At 40.9% G+C, this 21,415-nt stretch overlaps 1 protein-coding gene across 1 annotated transcript in view; it reads left to right on the top strand.

Annotated features, from left to right (window-relative positions):
* The window catches only part of itpr1b (inositol 1,4,5-trisphosphate receptor, type 1b), a 163,453-nt gene extending 142,303 nt beyond the window's left edge, over positions 1-21,150 (top strand). The window contains 3 exon segments of the mRNA XM_046342783.1: positions 8,608-8,768; positions 18,144-18,305; positions 20,043-21,150. Of these exon segments, the coding sequence (XP_046198739.1) occupies positions 8,608-8,768; positions 18,144-18,305; positions 20,043-20,132 (413 nt within the window). The 3' untranslated portion in view covers positions 20,133-21,150.
* Positions 21,151-21,415: the final 265 nt, after the last annotated feature.

Below are 21,415 nucleotides of genomic sequence, written 5' to 3'. Positions count from 1 at the left end.
GTGGTTGTGGTCTGAAGAGTCGGAAGCAGTGCAATTTCAGAACAAGGTTTGCAGTGCAGCGAGCGTTGGAGGAGGATGAACAGGCATTGCAGATGAGTGGTCTCAACCTGCACTTTAAGCCTGTCTGAGGCTGTTAATGTTGCATGCCTCACAGCTGGCCTGTGGCAGAATGGGGGCTGTTTTGCTCATCTCAGCAGTGTAAACAACAGAACGCCTTCTCTTCCCAGAACCAGAATGGTTAGTCATGGCGGATGTGTAGGAGTAACTTCCTCCTGTTGCCAATGCAGATTCTTGACCATGTTGTGCAATGCAATGGCAATGTACTGGATCACATCACCATATACAAGCTATTACTGCAGCTTTAGTTACTGTAGCCTATCCATTTAAAAAAAACAAATCCATTCCATGTTAGATATTGCAAGCATGATTGTAACAGGTTGGTGTTACTATAGGATGATCCCAAGCCAGCGGGAGGAGAGCATATATTTTTGTATCTCTTAACAGGCTTTTTACATTTATATCATAAACCATTTTTTTGGGAAAATCATTATGAAATTGGGCATCTTAGGCCCTTTTTAGACCTATACATACATGCCTCCTGTAAGACCCTTGTATCTGTGAACGGTACATGATACAGACATAAAACATCTCAGTACATTATACTCTGAAATACACATTTTCACATTCAATTATTCAACGTAAAAAAATATGAATATCTCAAAACTACCCTTTTTGATTTAGCTTATTTTTAGACATATTGTTTGTAACAAAATACTCTTCACACAAGTCATATTTCCAGAGTGGTACTTTTATCATATGATTAATTTTATTCATAGAAATTGACATTATAGGTCAATAGCCAATCACAGCCAAACAATAATTGATCATAACATACAACATCTAACGCTAAATTGATCATACCTTCAGAATTAGCAGAGAGCCCACTTTGGAAATGTCATGTACTTGTAGAGTATATTGTTCCAAACAATATGGGCTCTATTTCCGGCTGCCGTTAAGCAGGCACAATGGTCAAACACACTAATTTGCAATTGACCTGTTAAAGCCGACCCTCTTCTATTTCCCTAGTGCCAGGATTGGTAATTTCCCCGTTTTATATGAGCTCACTTGTTCTGAGGTGTGAGGGTTGGAAATATCTGAGATGTGTCCCTAAAAATGCGTGCCAAAGTGCCAGTTTCAGGCAGCACTGGTGGGGATATTTAAGACCAACCAAAAGCTGGTTTTACCAGGTAACACGGTTGGTGATGGCATGGCTTTTTACAGCGGAAGCACAGCCAATCCAGCCGTGATGCACAGTGCCCATAACAACAAGAGTTGTAAACCAACCTCGTATTTAAAAACATACATTAGAAAAAACATAGAAACCGTTTCTTTCATTTGATTAAAAACCAAGTAGAGCGTCCCCTCTCGATGAAGGCATTTTTTATTCATCCTGCCAAATGCTTTTGCCAAGTAGTCAAGACTATCGATAAAGGGTTTGGCTCTTGAGACTGCTTTGAAATAAATCTTAATCACCTAAGCTTGATTAAAAGATCAAGTTTGGGAGCAGCAAAATATTGAGTGGACTTTTAAAAAAATCTATGTAGGCTATTGTACATTGCATCGCAGTGCTAGTTGTGTCAATAGAGATTCTGGGTTCGAGTCCAGGCTCTGTCGCAGCCGACCGCGACTGGGAGACCCATGGGGCGGCGCACAATTGGCCCAGCATTGTCTGGGTTAGGGGAGGGTTTGGTCAGCAGGGATGTCTTTGTCCTATCGCGTACTAGCGACTCCTGTGGTGGGCCAGGCGCAGTGCCCACTGACATGGTTGCCAGGTGTTCGGTGTTTCCTCCGACACATTGGTGCGGCTGGCTTCCAGGTTAAGTGCGCATTGAGTCAAGAGGAGGATGCACGGCTCTTGACTTTCGTCGGTACGGGAGTTGCAGCAACGAGACAAGACTGTAACTACCAATTGGATGCCACAAAATTGGGGAGAAAAAGGGGTACATTTTAGTTTTTGTTTTCAATTATTTCAAAAAAATACATTCAGCAAACACTGGATGATTTTGTTTTACTGTTGCTGTTACTCGTTACTGTAGTCTATGCTATTTAATAAACCGTATCAATCCACAATGGACTAGGAAGAGAATATTCCATACCCCAAGCCGAATTGGAGTTGATGAATATGCAAATATCGTCAACAACCTACATAACTTGAGACAACAGCATACAGTATTAAAGGGACATTTAAACCATTTTAAACGTCATATTCATCATCGCCAGCACCACCCCAACATCAACATATGTGACTCACCACCTGGATTCGGTCCTATGTAGCAAAATTTGAAATAGTGTTTTTGTTTTACATTGGATAAAAGCTATATAGTTTTTATCCAATGTATATCATACACTACAGTTAAGGAACAATGAAAAAGTAATTCTGCTTCGAAAGTTGATAAACTTGTAACCCCACATTGGGCCTTGAATGTTTTGGTATGCCAACTGGAGAGCTCTTCTTTGTCTACACTCATTCAGCATCTTTCACACCCTCTTAAGCTTTGGCCCCACCCATCTCTTTAAGGATTCACATGTGAGGCCATGTTCTACACAGAGTGAGTATTGTAGTAAACAACCAAAGATTTCAAGACTAAAAGTGGTAAAGGCAGGAGCGTACAATAAGGAAACTCAAGGTAAAAATACACTATCTAGTACTTGGTCTATATCCTAAACTGACTTTGGTGCAGGTCATGTTGTTCTTCACTTTACCATCTCTGGTAAACACACACTATATCAAATACAATGTAAGTTTATTTGTCACATGCACAGGATACAGAAGGTGTAAACAGAACAGTGAAGTGGTAACTTATATACACGACCGGTCAAATGTTTTAGAACACCTACTCATTCAAAGGTTTTTCTTTACTTTTACCATTTTCTACATTGTAGACATCAAAACTATGAAATTAACATGCATGGAATCATGTAGTAACCAAAAAAGTGTTTAAACAAATCAATATATATTTTAGATTCTTCAAAGTAGCCACACTTTGCCTTGATGACAGCTTTGCATACTCTTGCCATTCTCTCAACTAGCTTCATGAGGTAGTCACCTGGACTGCATTTCAAATGTTTTTTTGTTGTTGTTTTTTTTCACCTTTATTTAACCAGGTTGGCTAGTTGAGAACAGGTTCTCATTTGCAACTGCGACCTGGCCAAGATAAAGCATAGCAGTGTGAACAGACAACACAGAGTTACACATGGAGTAAAAAATTAACAAGTCAATAACACAGTAGAGAAAAAAGGGGAGTCTATATACAATGTGTGCAAAAGGCATGAGGAGGTAGGTGAATAATTACAATATTGCAGATTAACACTGGAGTGATAAATGATCAGATGATCATGTACAGGTAGAGATATTGGTGTGCAAAAGAGCAGAAAAGTAAATAAAAACAACTGTGGGGATGAGGTAGGTGAAAATGGGTGGGCTATTTACCAATAGATTATGTACAGCTGCAGCGATCGGTTAGCTGCTCAGATAGCTGATGTTTGAAGTTGGTGAGGGAGATAAAAGTCTCCAACTTCAGCGATTTTTGCAATTCGTTCCAGTCACAGGCAGCAGAGTACTGGAACGAAAGGCGGCCGAATGAGGTGTTGGCTTTAGGGATGATCAATGAGATACACCTGCTGGAGCGCGTGCTACGGATGGGTGTTGCCATCGTGACCATTGAGCTGAGATAAGGCGGGGCTTTGCCTAGCATGGCCTTGTAGATGACCTGGAGCTAGTGGGTCTGGCGATGAATATGTAGCGAGGGCCAGCCGACTAGAGCATAAAAGTCGCAGTGGTGGGTAGTATAAGGTGCTTTAGTGACAAAATGGACGGCACTGTGATAAACTGCATCCAGTTTGCTGAGAAGAGTGTTGGAAGCAATTTTGTAGATGACATCGCCGAAGTCGAGGATCGGTAGGATAGTCAGTTTTACTAGGGTAAGCTTGGCAGCGTGAGTGAAGGAGGCTTTGTTGCGGAATAGAAAGCCGACTCTTGATTTGATTTTCGATTGGAGATGTTTGATATGGGTCTGGAAGGAGGGTTTTCAGTCTAGCCAGACACCTAGGTACTTATAGGTGTCCACATATTCAAGGTCGGAACCATCCAGTGTGGTGATGCTAGTCGGGCAAGCGGGTGCAGGCAGCGATCGGTTGAAAAGCATGCATTTGGTTTTACTAGCGTTTAAGAGCAGTTGGAGGCCACGGAAGGAGTGTTGTATGGCATTGAAGCTCGATTGGAGGTTAGATAGCACAGTGTCCAATGACGTGGTGTCGTCTGCGTAGAGGTGGATCAGGGAATCGCCCGCAGCAAGAGCAACATCATTGATATACACAGAGAAAAGAGTCGGCCCGAGAATTGAACCCTGTGGTACCCCCATAGAGATTGCCAGAGGACCGGACAACATGCCCTCCGATTTGACACACTGAACTCTGTCTGCAAAGTAATTGGTGAACCAGGCAAGGCAGTCATCCGAAAAACCGAGGCTACTGAGTCTGCTGATAAGAATATGGTGATTGACAGAGTCGAAAGCCTTGGCAAGGTCGATGAAGACGGCTGCACAGTACTGTCTTTTATCGATGGCGGTTATGATGTCGTTTAGTACCTTGAGTGTGGCTGAGGTGCACCCGTGACCAGCTCGGAAACCAGATTGCATAGCGGAGAAGGTACGGTGGGATTCGAGAGGGTCAGTGACCTGTTTGTTGACTTGGCTTTCGAAGACCTTAGATAGGCAGGGCAGGATGGATATAGGTCTGTAACAGTTTGGGTCCAGGGTGTCTCCCCCTTTGAAGAGGGGGATGACTGCGGCAGCTTTCCAATCCTTGGGGATCTCAGAAGATATGAAAGAGAGGTTGAACAGGCTTCCTTAATGCATTTGAGCCAATCAGTTGTGTTGTGACAAGGTAGGGGTAGTATAAAGGAGATAGCCCTATTTGGTAAAAGACCAAGTCCATATTATGTCAAGAAAAGCTCAAATAAGCAAATAGAAACAACAGTCCATCATTACTTTTAAGACATGAAGGTCAGTCAATACGGAGTTTTTGAAAGTGCAGTCGCAAAAACCATCAAGCGCTATGATGAAACTGGCTCTCATGAAGGCTGCCACAGGAACGGAAGACCCAGAGTTACCTCTGCTGCAGAGGATAAATTCATTAAAGTTAGCAGCCTCATAATATGCAGTCCAAATAAATGCTTAACAGAGTTCAAGTAACAGACACATCTCAATATCAACTGTTCAGATGAGACTGTGAATCAGTCCTTCATGGTCAAATTTCTGCAAAGAAACCATTACTAAAAGACACCAATAAGAAGAAGAGACTTGCTTCGGTCAAGAAACACGAGCAATGACCATTAGACCTGTGAAAATGTGTCCTTTGGTCTGGAGTCCAAATGTGAGATTTTAGGTTCCAACCACCGTGTCTTTGTGAGACGCGGTGTGGGTGAACGGATGATCTCCGCATGTGTATTTCCCACCGTAAAGTATGGAGTAGGAGGTGTTATGGTGTGGGGGCGCTTTAATGGTGACACTGTCTGTGATTTATTTAGAATTCAAGGCATACTTAACCAGCATGGCTACCACAGCATTCTGCAGCGATACGCCATCCCATCTGGTTTGGGCTTAGTGGGACTATCATTTGTTTTTCAACAGGACAATGACCCCACACACATCCAGGCTGTGTAAGCGCTATTTTACCAAGAAGGAGAGTGATGGAGTGCTGCATCAGATGACCTGGCCTCCACAATCCCCCGACTGTGGATTATTTCAACCAAAATAAGATGTTTGGGATGATTTGGACCGCAGAGTGAAGGAAAAGCAGCCAACAAGTGCTTAGCATATGTGGGCACTCCTTCAAGACTGTTGGAAAAGCATTCCAAGCAAAGCTAGCTGATAGAATTCCAAGTTTGTACAAACTGTCATCAAGTGTGGCTATTTGAAGAATCTTTGTTTAACACTTTTTTAGTTACTACGTGATTCCATATGTGTTATTTCATAGTGTTGATGTCTTCACTATTATTCTACAATTGTAGAAAATAGTACAAATAAAGAAAAACCCTTGAATGAGTAGGTGTTCTAAAACTTTTGATCTGTAGTGTATTTGCATAGTAGCAATATCAAAAACAGAAAGTGTCCAAAAAATATATATTTTTAAAAATATTTTTGAATTATTAGATGACGCTTACCCAGACACACTTGTCTAAATGAATGGGTCATGTGAAAGAAATGTCAAGACATGTTCATGAAATACAATAGATGTCTGTAATCACCTCCATACACACCTGGCTAACTTGATGGGTCATGTAATCATCTGAAGAAGTGGAGTTTTTTGTTTAGACATCGCGAAACAATGAACCGGCATAATCCCAACTCATACTGCTACCAATACAAACGTATTGTCATACAGTTTCTGTGGTATGAAACTTCAGGTAGCTAAAGCTAACCAACTAGGTTCAATTTTAGCTAGCTAACATTAGGCTATAACTAGCAATGCAAATGGTTTCTGATTCGAACAATAGTACTACACCGATCATACACGTAGCGTAACGTTAGCTAGCGAGCCAGCAAGCTAACGTTTGCTAGTTAGCGAACTGTAGGCTTTAACTTGCAATGAAAATTACTTTCTGCCAAAATTAGAAACATATCATTTCTGAAACTGTAGCTGGACTCTTACACGTATACATGGATGAACGCTTCACATCAGACGGGAACCATTTAACTTAATTTTGTTTGTAGCTTCATCTTGTTTGCCAGTCAAGTTAAATCACTCCGGTTCACACTGACTGTGACATGTGCATAAAGTAGCCCATCACAACTTTTTCCAACTGATCTGTCAATAGCACCTGCTAAATTCAGGGCATCAATGTTGTTGAGAAAAGTACCAAAACTTTTGTAGTTCTCGATGGCTAACATTATATCTTTCAAGATAGCCGTGGTAGAAAGGATTATCAACACATACTGAGCAGCTAAAGTTATAGACAGAAGCGCGCTACATGGTAGCCCAATCCAAAGTCATCTCCCGGCATGTCCAGCCCATCCATTATCTCAGCCAATTCATGGCTAGCAGGAAGGTTCCTGCCTTTTTCCGTGGCTAAACCAAAAACGCTCGTAATTTAACAATTTTATTTGTATTTACAGACGGAATACAAGTTTGTTATTAAGGAACATGAAAGTTCACAGGAAGTTCATCGAGGTCATTTCTGCAAAGACATTCAAATGCCTCTCCTGTGAAGTAGTGATGTGCGACATAAGACTAGCTTCCTGAAATGGGTCATGTGAAAATGTAACTTCATATTGATCATCCCCAGCACTACCCAAACATCAACATGTGTGCAAATGGTGCATTTCTATGTTTTGTAGTAAAAAAGATAAGAGGAAGATGAGTGTTTCCAATGACATTATCAACCAATTAGTAGGCAATTAGTACGCAATGCCTACTCATAATTGGTTAAAATCACATGATGCACACCGATGATGTCATTGGAAACACATTTCTTCTATCTCTTTTTACTACAAAACATAGAAATGCACCATTTGCACACATGTTGATGTTTGGGTAGTGCTGGGGATGATCAATATGAAGTTACATTTAAAAAATATATTTTCCTTTAAGCCATGAATTGATTGATTTGGCCAGTGAGTGGCCAAGCCCTCGTCACACCTGTCATTTATTTATTCATCAGAGCCCTTTCGTGCCACCACCAGCTATTGCACTCATAATTCCAGCATTGAAAATGACAAGAATATTTCTGAAACACCCCCAGACCTATAGCACTACTGCCTACCCTAAAACTGACCATTGCTTTAGGTTTGTTAAAATCGAACATTGTGTCCTAAAATGAACAAATCTAAAAGTGTAGTTTGGAGATATTATGTTTTAATGTTTATTAAATGAATGTGAAAAAAAAAATCAGAAACGAAACATAATGCATATTTGGGCACACTATGATGAGTATATTGACACTAAGATTTTGTCTGTATCATGTGTGTTTTACAGATCATAGGGTCTTAAAGGAGCAATGTATAGGTCTGAAAGGGGCCTAAAATGTACACTTTCATAAGGATTTTCTCCAAGTGGTTTGTGATGCAAATGTAAAAAGCTTTTCAAACATCCTTCCTCCAGATGAAGATCCTATGTGAAAATTGCCAGAACAATCTGAGATACCAAAGATATTTTGAATCACCCATTTAGCAGACGCTTTTATGCAGAAAGCGACCTACAGTCATGTGTGCAAACATTGTATGTATAGGTGGCCCCATAGGACAAAGGGGAATGTTAAAAAAACTAGCTTATGTGAGACATTGAGAACCTGTTGAGTGTTAAGTCCCTTGGTCTATTCTATTCTCCCTCTGAAATGCATTGGGTTCTTTTCTCCAATGACGCAACTTCCCCGTGCTATTGTTGTGCAGTCAGTCATTCCAACTAAGGTCATGACAATCACCAGACTCATAATGATTGACCCATTATTGCCACACATGCATTGTTTACAGATGAGGAATGCAGTAACTGCCATGCATTTGTGTCTGCTTATTTGACCATTTGTTTTTTTATATGTCCCCTCGTGTGCAGGCCTGGAAAGGGACAAGTTTGACAACAAGACAGTGACATTTGAAGAGCACATCAAGGTGGAGCACAACATGTGGCACTACCTGTTCTTCATAGTGCTGGTGAAAGTGAAGGACTCCACAGAGTACACAGGACCAGAGAGCTACGTCGCTGAGATGATCAGGGTACGACTAGACTACTACGCATAGTACCGGCCAGCTTATTACGAATGAGATTCTTGATTTTACACATCAAAATAGGCAGGGATGTGGTCATAAATATATCTCGAACAGGGAGTTTGCAGTTCTGCATGACTTCATCAGAGAGGCTCACATATCTGAGCTTTGATCAAATGTGTCTCCTGAGAATGCAGGTCAGCTCCTATACAAGATAAAGAAAGACATTTTGGCATGCAGTTAAATATCTCTGTCCCGTGGCGAGAATACATCTAAAAAAATCTTCAGAAATAGAAAACCACAAGCACCAATACATTGTCAACTTTTTAAAAGTCATCCTCCACCCTGTTTTACCGTGTTACACCCTCTGGTCCATCGATATCGCCCCTGTCTGGTTACTGCCAGGAGGTAGCCTCGTGATAGCTGCTGAACAGTGTGGGAAATCCCTCCCTCCCACAATGTCTGCTGTGTCTCCTATGCCAACCAGGCCTGAGGATATTGCACTGAAGACCTAATTACCTACTCTTCCAACGGCATGGAGGCATCTCGAACACATACATTGACATTTAGACTGAAGAATCCACGGGAGGTAGTTAATTCCTTGGTGTCTTTAGAATTGTTTAAAAATATGTTGTTGCTCGATGAGTTTTGTTCAAATTCTGTTCTTGAATGTCAGTAGGCTATCCATTGCTTTTTTAGTGATTTCATGGAAAATTATAGCTGTCAAAGGAAAGCCCCTTCTTCAACAGTGGTAACTTTCCTGATGCAGTTGTGCTGGTGTTGGCTTCTGACACAGTTTTCAGGCACTATTTGGCCCAGTTCTGTCTCTCGGTTTGAGGTGCGCTGCGAGGTCTTATGAGGAGTCATCTGATTTGGGATTAACTACCCCCTCTTAGCCTTGGACCCTACTGAGCCAAACAGAGCTTGTCGGGGACACATTGTGGTCCAAAGGAGGATTTAAAGTGACCTCTGCTTGAGAGAGGGCACATGGTGTGTTAGAATCCACTGACCCGTCAACTCGAACAGTGAACCACAACTGGACTCATGCTACATGTTTGATCATGTGGGGCCTCCTGCTCTGGATTGGGAGCTAAATTAGGTGTCTGCAGCACGGCTCTCGGCAGAGCTCAGACATGGTAATTTACTGAAGAAGCTGAGTTTAGAGAATTCACAGCTTAGATGTTAGCTCTCCAGCATCAGGAGGTTCATGCATGTCTGCATGCAGGCTCTGGGCTATTAATGGATCAAAACTTTTACCAAGAACTAAGTTAATAGCTTGTATGTGTGTATGTGTGTGGGTATACAGTTGAAGTCGGAAGTTTACAATTACATTTTAACTCAGTTTTTCACAATTCCTGACATTTAATCTTAGTAAAATGTCCATGTTTTAGGTCAGTTAGAATCACCACTTTCTTTTAAGAATTTGAAATGTCAGAATAATAGTAGAGAGAATTATTTATTTCAGATTTTATTTCTTCACATTCCCAGTGGGTCAGAAGTTTACATACACTCAATTAGTATTTGGTAGCATTGCCTTTAAATTGTTTAACTTGGGTCAAATGTTTTGGGTATCCTTCCATAAGCTTCCCACAATAAGTTGGGTGAATTTTGGCCCATTCCTCCTGACAGAGCTGGTGTAGCTGACTCAGGTTTGTAGGTCTCCTTGCTCGCACACGCTTTTTCAGTTCTGCCCACACATTTTCTATAGGATTGAGGTCAGGCCTTTGTGATGGCCCCTCCAATACCTTGACTTTGTTGTCCTTAATTAAGCCATTTTTCCACAACTTTGGAAGTATGCTTGGAGTCATTGTCCATTTGGAAGACCCATTTGTGACCAAACATTAACTTCCTGACTGATCTCTTGAGATGTTGCTTCAATATATCCACATAATTGTCTGTCTTCATGAATCATTCTATTTTGTGAAGTGCACCAGGCCCTCCTGCAGCAAAGCACCCCCACAACATGCTGCCACCCCTGTGCTTCACAGTTGGGATGGTGTTGTTCGGCTTGCAAGCCTCTCCCTTTTTCCAACAAACATAACGATGGCCATTATGGCCAAACAATTCTATTTTTGTTTCATCAGACCAGAGGACATTTCTCCAAAAAGTACAATCTTTGTCCACATGTGCAGTAGCAAAACCGTAGGTTTCCTCCAGCATCTTCACAAGGTCCTTTGCTGTTGTTCTGGAATTGATTTGCACTTTTCACACCAAAGTACGTTCATCTCTAGGAGACAGAATGCATTTCCTTCCTGAGCGGTATGACGGCTGCGTGGCCCCATGGTGTCTATACTTGCGTACTATTGTTTGTACAGATTAACGTGGTACCTTCAGGCATTTGGAAATTGCTCCTAAGAATTAACCAGACTTGTGGATGTCTACAATTTTTTTTTCTGAGGTCATGGCTGATTTATTTTGATTTTCCCATGATGTCAAGCAAAGAGGCACTGCATAGGCCTTGAAGGTAGGGCTTAAAATGCATCCACAGGTACAGCTCCAATCGACTCAAATGATGTCAATTAGCCAATCAGAAGCTTCTAAAGCCATGACATCATTTTCTGGAATTCTCCAAGCTGTTTAAAGCCACAGTCAACTTAGTGTATGTAAACTTCTGACCCACTGGAATTGTGATACAGTGAATTATAAGTTAAATAATCTGTTTGTAAACAATTGTTGGAAAAATTACTTGTGTCATGGACAAAGTGGATGTCTTAACCGACTTGCCAAAGCTATAGTTAACAAGATATTTGTGCAGTGGTTGAAAAACAAGTTTTAATGACCTAAGTGTATGTAAACTTCCAACTTCAACTGTATATATGTGTGTCTGTGTATATATGCTGAAAGAAAGGAAATTATTTTTGCCCATTAAAATAACATTAAATTGATCAGAAATACAGTGTAGACATTGTGAATGATGTAAATGACTATTGTAGCTGGAAACTGCATATTTTTAATGGAATATCTACATAGGCGTCAGAGACCCATTATCAGCAACCATCACTCCTGTGTTCCAATGGAACGGTGTGTTAGCTAATCCAAGTTTATAATTTTAAAAGGCTAATTGATCATTATAAAACCCTTTTGCAATTATGTTAGCACAGCTGAAAACTCTTGTTTCGATTAAAGAAGCAATAAAACTGGCCTTCTTTAGACTAGTTGAGAATCTGGAGCATCAGCATTTTTGGGTTCGATTACAGGCTCAAAATGGTCAGAAACAAAGACTTTTCTTCCGAAACTCATCAGTCTATTTTTGTTCTGAGAATTGAAGGCTATTCCTTGAGAGTTATTGCCAAGAAACTGAAGATCTCGTACAACGCTGTGTCCTACTCGCTTCACAGAACAGCGCAAATGGTCTCTAACCAGAATAGAAAGAGGGGTGGGAAGCCCCGGTGCTACTGCACAAGCAAGAGGACAAGTGCATTAGAGTGTCTAGTTTGAGAAACAAATGTCTCACAAGTCTTCAACTAGCAGCTTCATTAAATAGTACCCGCAAAACACCAGTCTCAACGTCAACAGTGAAGAGGAGACTCCGGGATTCTGGCCTTCTAGGCTGGTGTTTTGCGGGTACTATTTAATGAAGCTGCCAGTTTAGGACTTGTGATGCATCTATTACAGCCTTATTCTAAAAATGATTAAATAAAAAGTGTTCCTCATCAATCTTCATACAATACCTCATAATGACGAAGTGAAAACTGGTTTTTAGACATATTTGCACATTTATTTAAAAACAAATGTTTTAAATGCTTTTTTAACATAAGTATTCAGACCCTTTGCTATGAGACTGGAAATTGAGCTCAGGTGCATCCTGTTTCCATTGATCATCCTTGAGATGTTTCTACAACTTGATTGGAGTCCAGCTGTGGTAAATTCAATTGATTGGACATGATTTGGAACGGCACACACCTGTCTATATAAGGTCCGACAGTTGACAGTGCATGTCAGAGCAAAAACCAAGCCATCAGGTCTAAGGAATTGTCCGTAGAGCTCAGAGACAGCGATTACAGCTTTGAGTCTTTTTGGGTATGACACTACAAGCTTGGCCCAACTGTATTTGTGTAGTTTCTCTCATTCTCCTCTGCACATCCTCTCAAGCTCTGTCTGGTTTGATGGGGAGCATTGCTGCACAGCTATTTTCAGGTCTCTCCAGAGATGTTTGATCGGGTTAAAGTCTGGGCTCTGGCTGAGCCACTCAAGGACATTCAGAGACTTGTCCCGAAGCCACTCCTGCGTTGCCCTGGCTGTGTGTTTAGGGTCGTTGTCCTGTTGGAAGGTGAACCTTCGCCCCAGTCTGAGGTCCTGAGTGCTCTCAAGCAGGTTTTCATCAATCTCTTCGTACTTTGCTCTTTTCGTCTTTCCCTTAATCCTGACTAGTCTCCCAGTCCCTGTCACTGAAAAACATCACCACAGTTTGCTGCTGCTGCCACCACCATGCTAGGTTTCCTCCAGACATAACGCTTGGCATTCAGGCCAAAGAGTTCAATCTTGGTTTCATCAGACCAGAGAATGCTGTTTCTCACGGTCTGAGAGTCCTTTAGGTGACTTTTGGCAAATTCCAAGCGAGCTGCCATGTGTCTTTTAACTGATGTGGCTTCTGTCTGGAAACTGGTCGGATTGGTGGAGTGCTGCAGAGATGGTTGTCCTTCTGGAAGGTTCTCCCATCTCCACAGAGGAACTCTGGAGTTCTGTCAGAGTGACCATCGGGTTCTTGGTCACCTCCCAGACCAAGGCCCTCCTTCCCCAATTGCTCAGTTTGGCCGGGCGACCAGGTTTAGGAAGAGTCTTGTTGATTCCAAACTTTTTCCATTTTAAAAATGATGGAGGTCACTATGTTCTTGAGGACCTTCAGTTCTGCAGAAATAGTTTGGTACCCTTCTCCAGATCTGTGCCTCGACACAATCCTGTCTTGGAGCTCTATGGACAATTCCTTCCACCTCATGGCTTGGTTTATGCTCTGACATGCACTGTCAACTGTGGGATTTTTATAGACAGGTGTGTGCCTTTACAAATCATATAGAATCAGTTGAATTGACCACAGGTGGACCCCAATCAAGTTGTAGAAACATCTCAAGAACGATCAAGGGTCTAAATACTTATGTAAATGTGATATTTCTGTTCTTTATTTTACATTAATTAGCAAAGAAATCTAAAAATCTGTTTTTGCTTTCTCATTATTCGGTATTGTATGTAGATTGATGAGACAAAACAAACAATTTAGTACATTTTAGAATATGGCTGTAACAACAAAATGTGGAAAAAGTCTGAATACTTTCTGAATGCATTGCATGTAAAATGTATATGCAAAATGTGTGTATATGTTCGCAAGAAAGCTGTAAAAAAGGAAAGTTATTCTTGACCACCGAAAAGGGGGATGGATTAATAAAATAAAATACATGTTTGAGCTTTTAGAATCTGAGAAGTGAAGGAATCGGTCACATTAGTTATCCTCTTATGATGTCACAACTCAACACAGGAGATCTTTCTTCTTCATTTGACATGGTAGGGGAAAAGGCTCCTTATGTTGGTGTAATAGGCTTAATACTGTATAATAGTTCTATTGATACATTTCCCCTTCTTTCTTCCCTGGTTACCCTAACAAGCATGACAGTGTCTCATGATGATGCTGTCTGAAGTGGTGAAGACACCTCATATGCACAGAGGGGATTTAAGAGATCAGGGGGTGTAGATAGAAGTCAGACAAGTCTGACAATGACTGGGACTGACGTCAATTGCAGAAAGCCTTGGCTGAAGTGTCGGGTTGAAGGCTTACATTTATATTGCTTGACTTGGGTACGCCAGAATCTGTTGCCCTCATTATTATTGCGGCCCATGCTCGCTGCGCCGAGATGCGTCCACATCGTGATTTGAACATTGAATCGCATTGATAAGAGAATGCTTTAGAGGCATTTCAGAAGAAGGGGAGTGAGAAGGAGTTTTCCCGTTGTGTTTTGCACATTGTTTCTAATTGTTTGTTTGGTCTATTTTGAAATGTGATCTGTTTCTTTAATTTGTGTGAAAGAGTAGTAGATGTGGTGGGTTGTCAGTATGTCAGGTGGCCTGTGGCTTGCCTGTGACGTTTCTGTTGCTGTCAAAACCACACAGCATCCTGTTTCTCTGTCATGGCCCTTGTGGTTTAAATAATGGAAAATGAATTTCTGTCATTTCCATTGAGCTACTGTGAAGATTAATTTAATGTCAGCGGTGACATCGGTCTGAGACTTACTGGAAGTGTTTTCACTTGTAAACACTGAGAAAGGAAAAGGGGTTTTGGGGGGCTGGGCTGTCAAACTGACTCTTGACACAGACAGCAAAGGGCAGGATGATCAATCTTGCTGTACTGCACGCCTCTGCCCCTTTCTCATCCAAGTCAAGCCTAGCACTTTGATTACAAATTGATTTCAGACAAATAATGTTGACACGATTTTACTTATGTCATTATGTCTGAGCTATACATGATTTTTCTTGAAGGATTTGTTTCTACGTTCAGCAGTACACTAGCAGAGCAATCTAGTATACTGTGTCGGTGCATTTCTAGTCTATTATAGTAGGTAGATGTCCAATACAGAATACGCATGTACATGATCACATGTGGGAAAGCAGCATTGTGCTGCGAGGGGGGTGTGGGGTTGAGCATGCACACAGCTCTTCTTTCCTCATCTCAGAATGAGTCTCTGTGTGATTCCCCTGTCCTGCTGTTTGTCTGACCGAGGACTAGCCTGTGGCCCATGCAGCCGCCACTCTCGCCCCCACATCTCAGACTACACCACTGAAACCCAGGGACTTTTCCAGCCATGCAGCTGTGCTCACAACCAGCGACAGTGCAGGTGCTACCCAGCACGCTCCTGTTCAAGCACACAATCTACTGTTCGGTTTGTAGTTAAGCTAACTGTAATGCTATTTTGTAGGGTCTGGGAGTGCACATGCATGTACATGTAGCTAAAGGAGTGACTATTTTTGAATGGTGTGCATCTACCAACGTGTGTTTTTGTTGATGGGACTTCCAGACAGACCTATTCACACAGCCTCCGTTTGTTTGAGGGCAGGTTCAGACAGTGCACACACAATAACATTGGTATGTAGTGGCCAAGTGCTGGAGGAGATGGAGGGGTGACAGAATGTGCTCAGAGTGGCCCTTTGCCGCTCGCCTGGATGAACGCAGCGACCCTTTCACTGGCTCAAGGCTCTGAAGTGACTGGCCGTCACACTTACTGTGTTCTCCACGCGTAAACGTTTGTGCACTAGGTGCGCTGGGCATGCCTTGTACAGTATGTTTTCCATTTTCTATTTTTAGAAGCCATCAGTTTAGTCATGCGATTCCACTCGGGTAGAGCAGATTAGCATAAGAAATTAATTGAGAGGTATTGACTGATTGATAGCTGTGGTGTTTTGATGTGTACTGTAGGCTACACACCAAGGAGGAGTGTGGAAACGTTTTACAAATGAGGAAAGAGGCAAAGAGTCGTTACAAATCACTGTGGATGACTTGAGGCGTTTTTCTTACCTCAACTATTTAGATGTGAAACTAATCCGTGGTGGCATTTGGAAAATTCAAGCAATTCTCATTTTGTCACTTTAGGGGTGTGTTGTGTTAAACTCCACATTGCCACCGAAGAGGAAGTTTACATGCAACAATATACCACATTAATGAAATGGGGAACTCAGCCTTATATTGCTAGTTAAGTCTGAGTAAATGTTCCTCTATTCGGCCCTCACACATCCAACCTGACTGTGTTATTGTATAATTAGATCATCATTTTTTTAAAGGAAGTTGTCTCGGTAAGTTTGAACTCCCTGGTATGGAAAGTCCCCAACATTAATTCTATTACAGGCTTGATAAGTGCACAAAGACAGACAGACAGACAGACACAGACAGACAGACAGACAGACAGACAGACAGACAGACAGACAGACAGACAGACAGACAGACAGACAGACAGACAGACAGACAGACAGACAGACAGACAGACAGACAGACAGACAGACAGACAGACAGACAGACAGACAGACAGACAGACAGACAGACAGACAGACAGACAGACAGACAGACAGACAGACAGACAGACAGACAGACAGACAGACAGACAGACAGACAAAGAGGGATTGAGAGAAACACAAGTCAAAGAGGCATCTGTTTGCCAAGTGGAGCTGTAGCAAGCTAATATATTTGATGTCATTCTGACTTACCCTAATGTGTAAGGCTTTGTCAAAGAAAATCAAAGGCTGTTATCATGTTATTGGTGAAATTTGATGAAATAAGTGTTCACCAGAAATGTAATTACACTGAACAAAAATATGAATGCAAGGGGTTGGTCCCATGTTTCCAGAGCTGAAATGATCCCACACATTTTCCATAGGCACAAAAATATAATTTCTTGTCAATTATTATTTTTTTTTTACAAATTTGGTTACATACCTGTTAGTGTGCAGTTCTCCATTGTAAACATAATCCATCCACCTGACAGGTGTGGCATATCAACAAGCTGTTTCAACAGCATTATCATTACACAGGTGCCCCTTGTGCTGGGGACAATAAAAGGCCACTCTAAAATGTCCAACACAATGCCACAGATTTGAGGGAGCATGCAATTGGCATGCTGACTGCAGGAATGTCCACCAGAGCTGTTGCCAGAGAATTTAATGTTAATTTCTCTACCATAAGCCGCCTCCAATGTCATTTTAGATCATTTGGCAGTACGTCCAACCGGCCTCACAAATGCAGACCACGCGTATGGTGTCATGTGGGCGAGCGGTTTGCTGAGTCAACTTTGTGAACAGAGTGCCCCGTGGTGGCGGTGGGTTTCGGTATGGGCAGGCATACAGACAACGGACACAATTGCATTTTATCGATGGGTATTTGAGTGCACAGAAATACCTTGACAATATCCTGAGGCCTAATGTGAGGTCAATTATTTAAAGGTATATCTTTTTTTAAAGGTATATGTGAACAACAGATGCACATTTGTATTCCCAGTCATGGGAAATCCATAGACTATTGTCTAATGCATTTATTTCAAATGACTGATTTTCTCCTATGAACTGTAACTCAGTAAAATCTTTGAAATTGTTTCATGTTGTGTTTTATATTTTTGTTCGGCATACATTAAATTAATGACAAAATGTGATGAAAATATTTGTGCAAACAAATTGTAAAGATATTTGATTTATGTTTAAATGATAGGTTATTTAATCAATTCTGGGCAGTACATTTTTGTCCACTTTACAATGTTTACTTTTTCAAAGTGTATGGAAGTGTTACGAAAATGTTACCAAATATTTTCTATATAATCTTTTAGAATCATGATTAGAGACCAGAATTTAAATGTGTTGTGCGCAAAACAAATGTTCTAGTTATGCTTAAATAACATCTCTTCTCCCTCTGGTCACCAGGAGCACAACCTTGACTGGTTTCCACGGATGCGGGCCATGTCTCTGGTCTGTAGCGATGCGGACGGGGAGCAAAATGAAATCAGGAGCCTACAGGAGAAACTGGAGTCTACCATGAAGCTAGTCTCCAACCTCTCTGGACAACTGACTGAGCTCAAGGAGCAGGTGAGACGTCCCTTTTGCCTGTGACTAGATGGTGGTCTGTATAGATATTGCTATGAAAATATTACATTATTTCGACATTTTTCCATGTCATTTGTGTAGCTTTGATCTGTTTGATAGCAACTCTTTGCCTTGTAGGTGTAGAGCTTACTAAAATCAGAAGGCCATGACTCATAGTGCACAATGCTGCAGCTCATGTGGCCTTCAACCTGATCTGATTTACGTCATTAATTAAGGATTAGTTCCACAATGACTTAGCTCACACTGTATTGTGGGCATCCTAGTCAGAGCTATATTGTCTTTAAATGCAGTAATTATAGTTATGTACAATAATCTGGTAGACTTTATATGCCCAAGGTCAGATTACAGTAAATTGGCAAGATGATAATGATGATCTTAACACCTTTTATTTTCCATTAACATATCAAAAATATTATTAGAATGACAATGATCATAATGGCAATGACTATCATTTAATTATACAACCTTTATTAGTTGTGTTCGGTACAAGAAAATGTTACTGGTCATAAATAATTTAATCAAACTTTGCATACTGTTTCTTGTAAACAAAGTAGTATTTTGGTCTATCAATAAAATTAGACGTGTCTATGAGGAAGTGGGTGTTATCTAGACACTGGCCCAGACAGAAGGAAATGGTTGTTGTGAGGCTAAAATATTTGGGTGAGGGCACAAAAACCCTTTTCTCTTGATTATTCATTACTAAATATCTCCATAAATACATGTTCAGATCTAAATTGGTTGATGTCTACTTTGCTTTTGCACGTTTTTTTCACACGTACACAAACATGGACCAAAATATGAAAATGAACTTTGAGTTTAGTTGACAGACAAATTCAGACTAAACTGTGCTTTTTTTATAGACATTGGACTGTTTCAGTCTCATTTTCCCAGAAGTTGCCTTCAGTGCCTCCTGTCCCCTCCCCTGCCTGTAAGAGTCTTAAGCATGCTCCATGGCACTCAGAAGTGGCACAAACAAGAAAATGGTTTCAAAAACAACTGGCCCAGACAAGAGCTCCATCTGTTACATAATTCCAACGAAAATTGATTTAATTAGTTTGCTGTGGCACAAATAAAGAGTCACATTCTACTGTAACCGAGTTTAACCAGTGGGCACCCCCACAGCACTCTCACAAACTTTAATGCTGCTCTTTCTAGCACTTCCCAACATCTAGTAATTAATTCCTTTTATAACGCTCATCTCATGACCAACAGCGTTTGTGAGGGTATTTGTATTGCCTTTGCCATTGTATGTTTGCAATATTAAGATTGCAAAATCCTTTTTTAGGACACTTGTTTTGTTTTAATACTTCAGTTTATTTCAAACGGATGTCGTCCCTAGTGCCATGAAAGCCAACATCTTGCATTATTACTCATGAGCCTGACTTGAAAGTAAAAATGTATTTTACTGGGGTTTCACTGCTGGTTGTTTGCTTACTGTGGTGTACATGTTGTTAGACAAGATGACGTTCTAAAAGGGTAGAAGGATACGTTTCAGATGAAACACTGAAACCCTCCCGTTAAACCCAAAAGCTTTCACTTCATTGCTGTGCAGCATTTGCAGGCGCGAACAGTTTTTTAAAACTTTATCTGAAAAAGAAACTTAGCATCAGCTTATTTGGAGGCTAGTGTCAGACACCGACAGTAGATGGTAGAGGTACAGATACAGAAAATGAGAGATGAGCAAATAACCCAGCTCCTGTCCCGTGTGTTGTCCTCTAGATGACAGAGCAAAGGAAGCAGAAACAGAGAATTGGACTGTTGGGCCATCCTCAGCATCCTCAACACGCCAACCCCCAGCAACCTGCGTGAGGCTGAGGATGCCCCCAACCTAGCCACAAGATCCAGGAAGACCCACTTCTACTCCTGCTTTGTGTTTGCATAGAGAACAGAGTGCAGAATCTTCACTTAGTGGTCACTCCCGCCTTCATACCGTAGCTACCGAGTGTGAGTGCGAAGCGTAACAGTAGGCAACACACTGACATAGCTAGTCATATAATTGTGATATGTAGGTTAGCCCACAAAGGTATAACTCAAACAAGAACACTCACCAGACCCAGACACCCCATCTTTTTCCCAGGCCATTTGGGATTGGTGCCAAATGTTTTCTATGTAGAAACGAAAGTGAATTCTCATTATATGGCCTTTACTGTGTGAACTTGAAATACAGCAGCGCTGTACCGGACACAGGAATAGGGAGTCCAACATGAAGATGACACTGAGAGACATGGAAAGAAACATCTTTTTGTATATACTACTGGTATAGCAAGCAGTATTTAATGTCTTATTTTTGTATTTTGTGCAATATCACTACTTAAATATGCAACCACCTCCTTGGTGTATGAATTTAAGTTGTAATTTAAGTCATGCCTTATTTAATAGGGACAGCAAAAAATTTCAAATGGGAGCTTTATTTGTTATTATTTTGCTTCAAATTAAATAGGGACCTGTTGTTAGATTTCACATATGGAAATTATTCCATGTAGAATAGCAGTTGGCTGGACAGATCAAGTTACATGCATTGTTCTGGGCTTTCTGATTTTACTTGTTTTATTTCTTTCAGAATGTTTCATAAAAAGTATTTAATACGCTTAATAGAGATATAGTATTGTCTGAGAGCAAGTGTAGGTCTTGTTTTCGGCTTCCTTTCTGCAAATAAGAATGTGTCCTACCTTGTTGTACTATTTGATGATATTTGCTTTCTGGGATAGTGGGAGGTGTTAGGACATTTCATCCAAACAAATGTAATATGTTAAAATATGACCAAGCTGTCATGATTTGTTAATCTTTCCACATTTTATTGCACTAAATATAATTAGCATCTATCGTCCAGGTTTGTCATGTTTTAATTATACACCTATCATGTGTGCCATTTGTCCCTTTAAGAGGTATATTTGGCTACTGATTTACTAGTCATTGTGTTTTTCATTGTTTTATCGTTCAGCACATCTGTTGAGTTCTCAATTCTGCTGTTTAATACTTTTTTCAAGTCATTTCTGTTTTTTTTTACATTGTCGCTTAAGCCATTGTTGTTGTATAGGGACCTACGTTTTCAGAAAGGTAATATGGAATTTAAAGCGGTGTTACTGGAAATT

This window comes from Oncorhynchus gorbuscha, linkage group LG03 (assembly GCF_021184085.1).
Source record: "Oncorhynchus gorbuscha isolate QuinsamMale2020 ecotype Even-year linkage group LG03, OgorEven_v1.0, whole genome shotgun sequence".
In the NCBI taxonomy this organism is placed as follows: domain Eukaryota; kingdom Metazoa; phylum Chordata; class Actinopteri; order Salmoniformes; family Salmonidae; genus Oncorhynchus; species Oncorhynchus gorbuscha.
The sequence above is the reverse complement of the archived record's forward strand: the minus strand, read 5'-3'. Positions and strand labels throughout refer to the sequence as shown.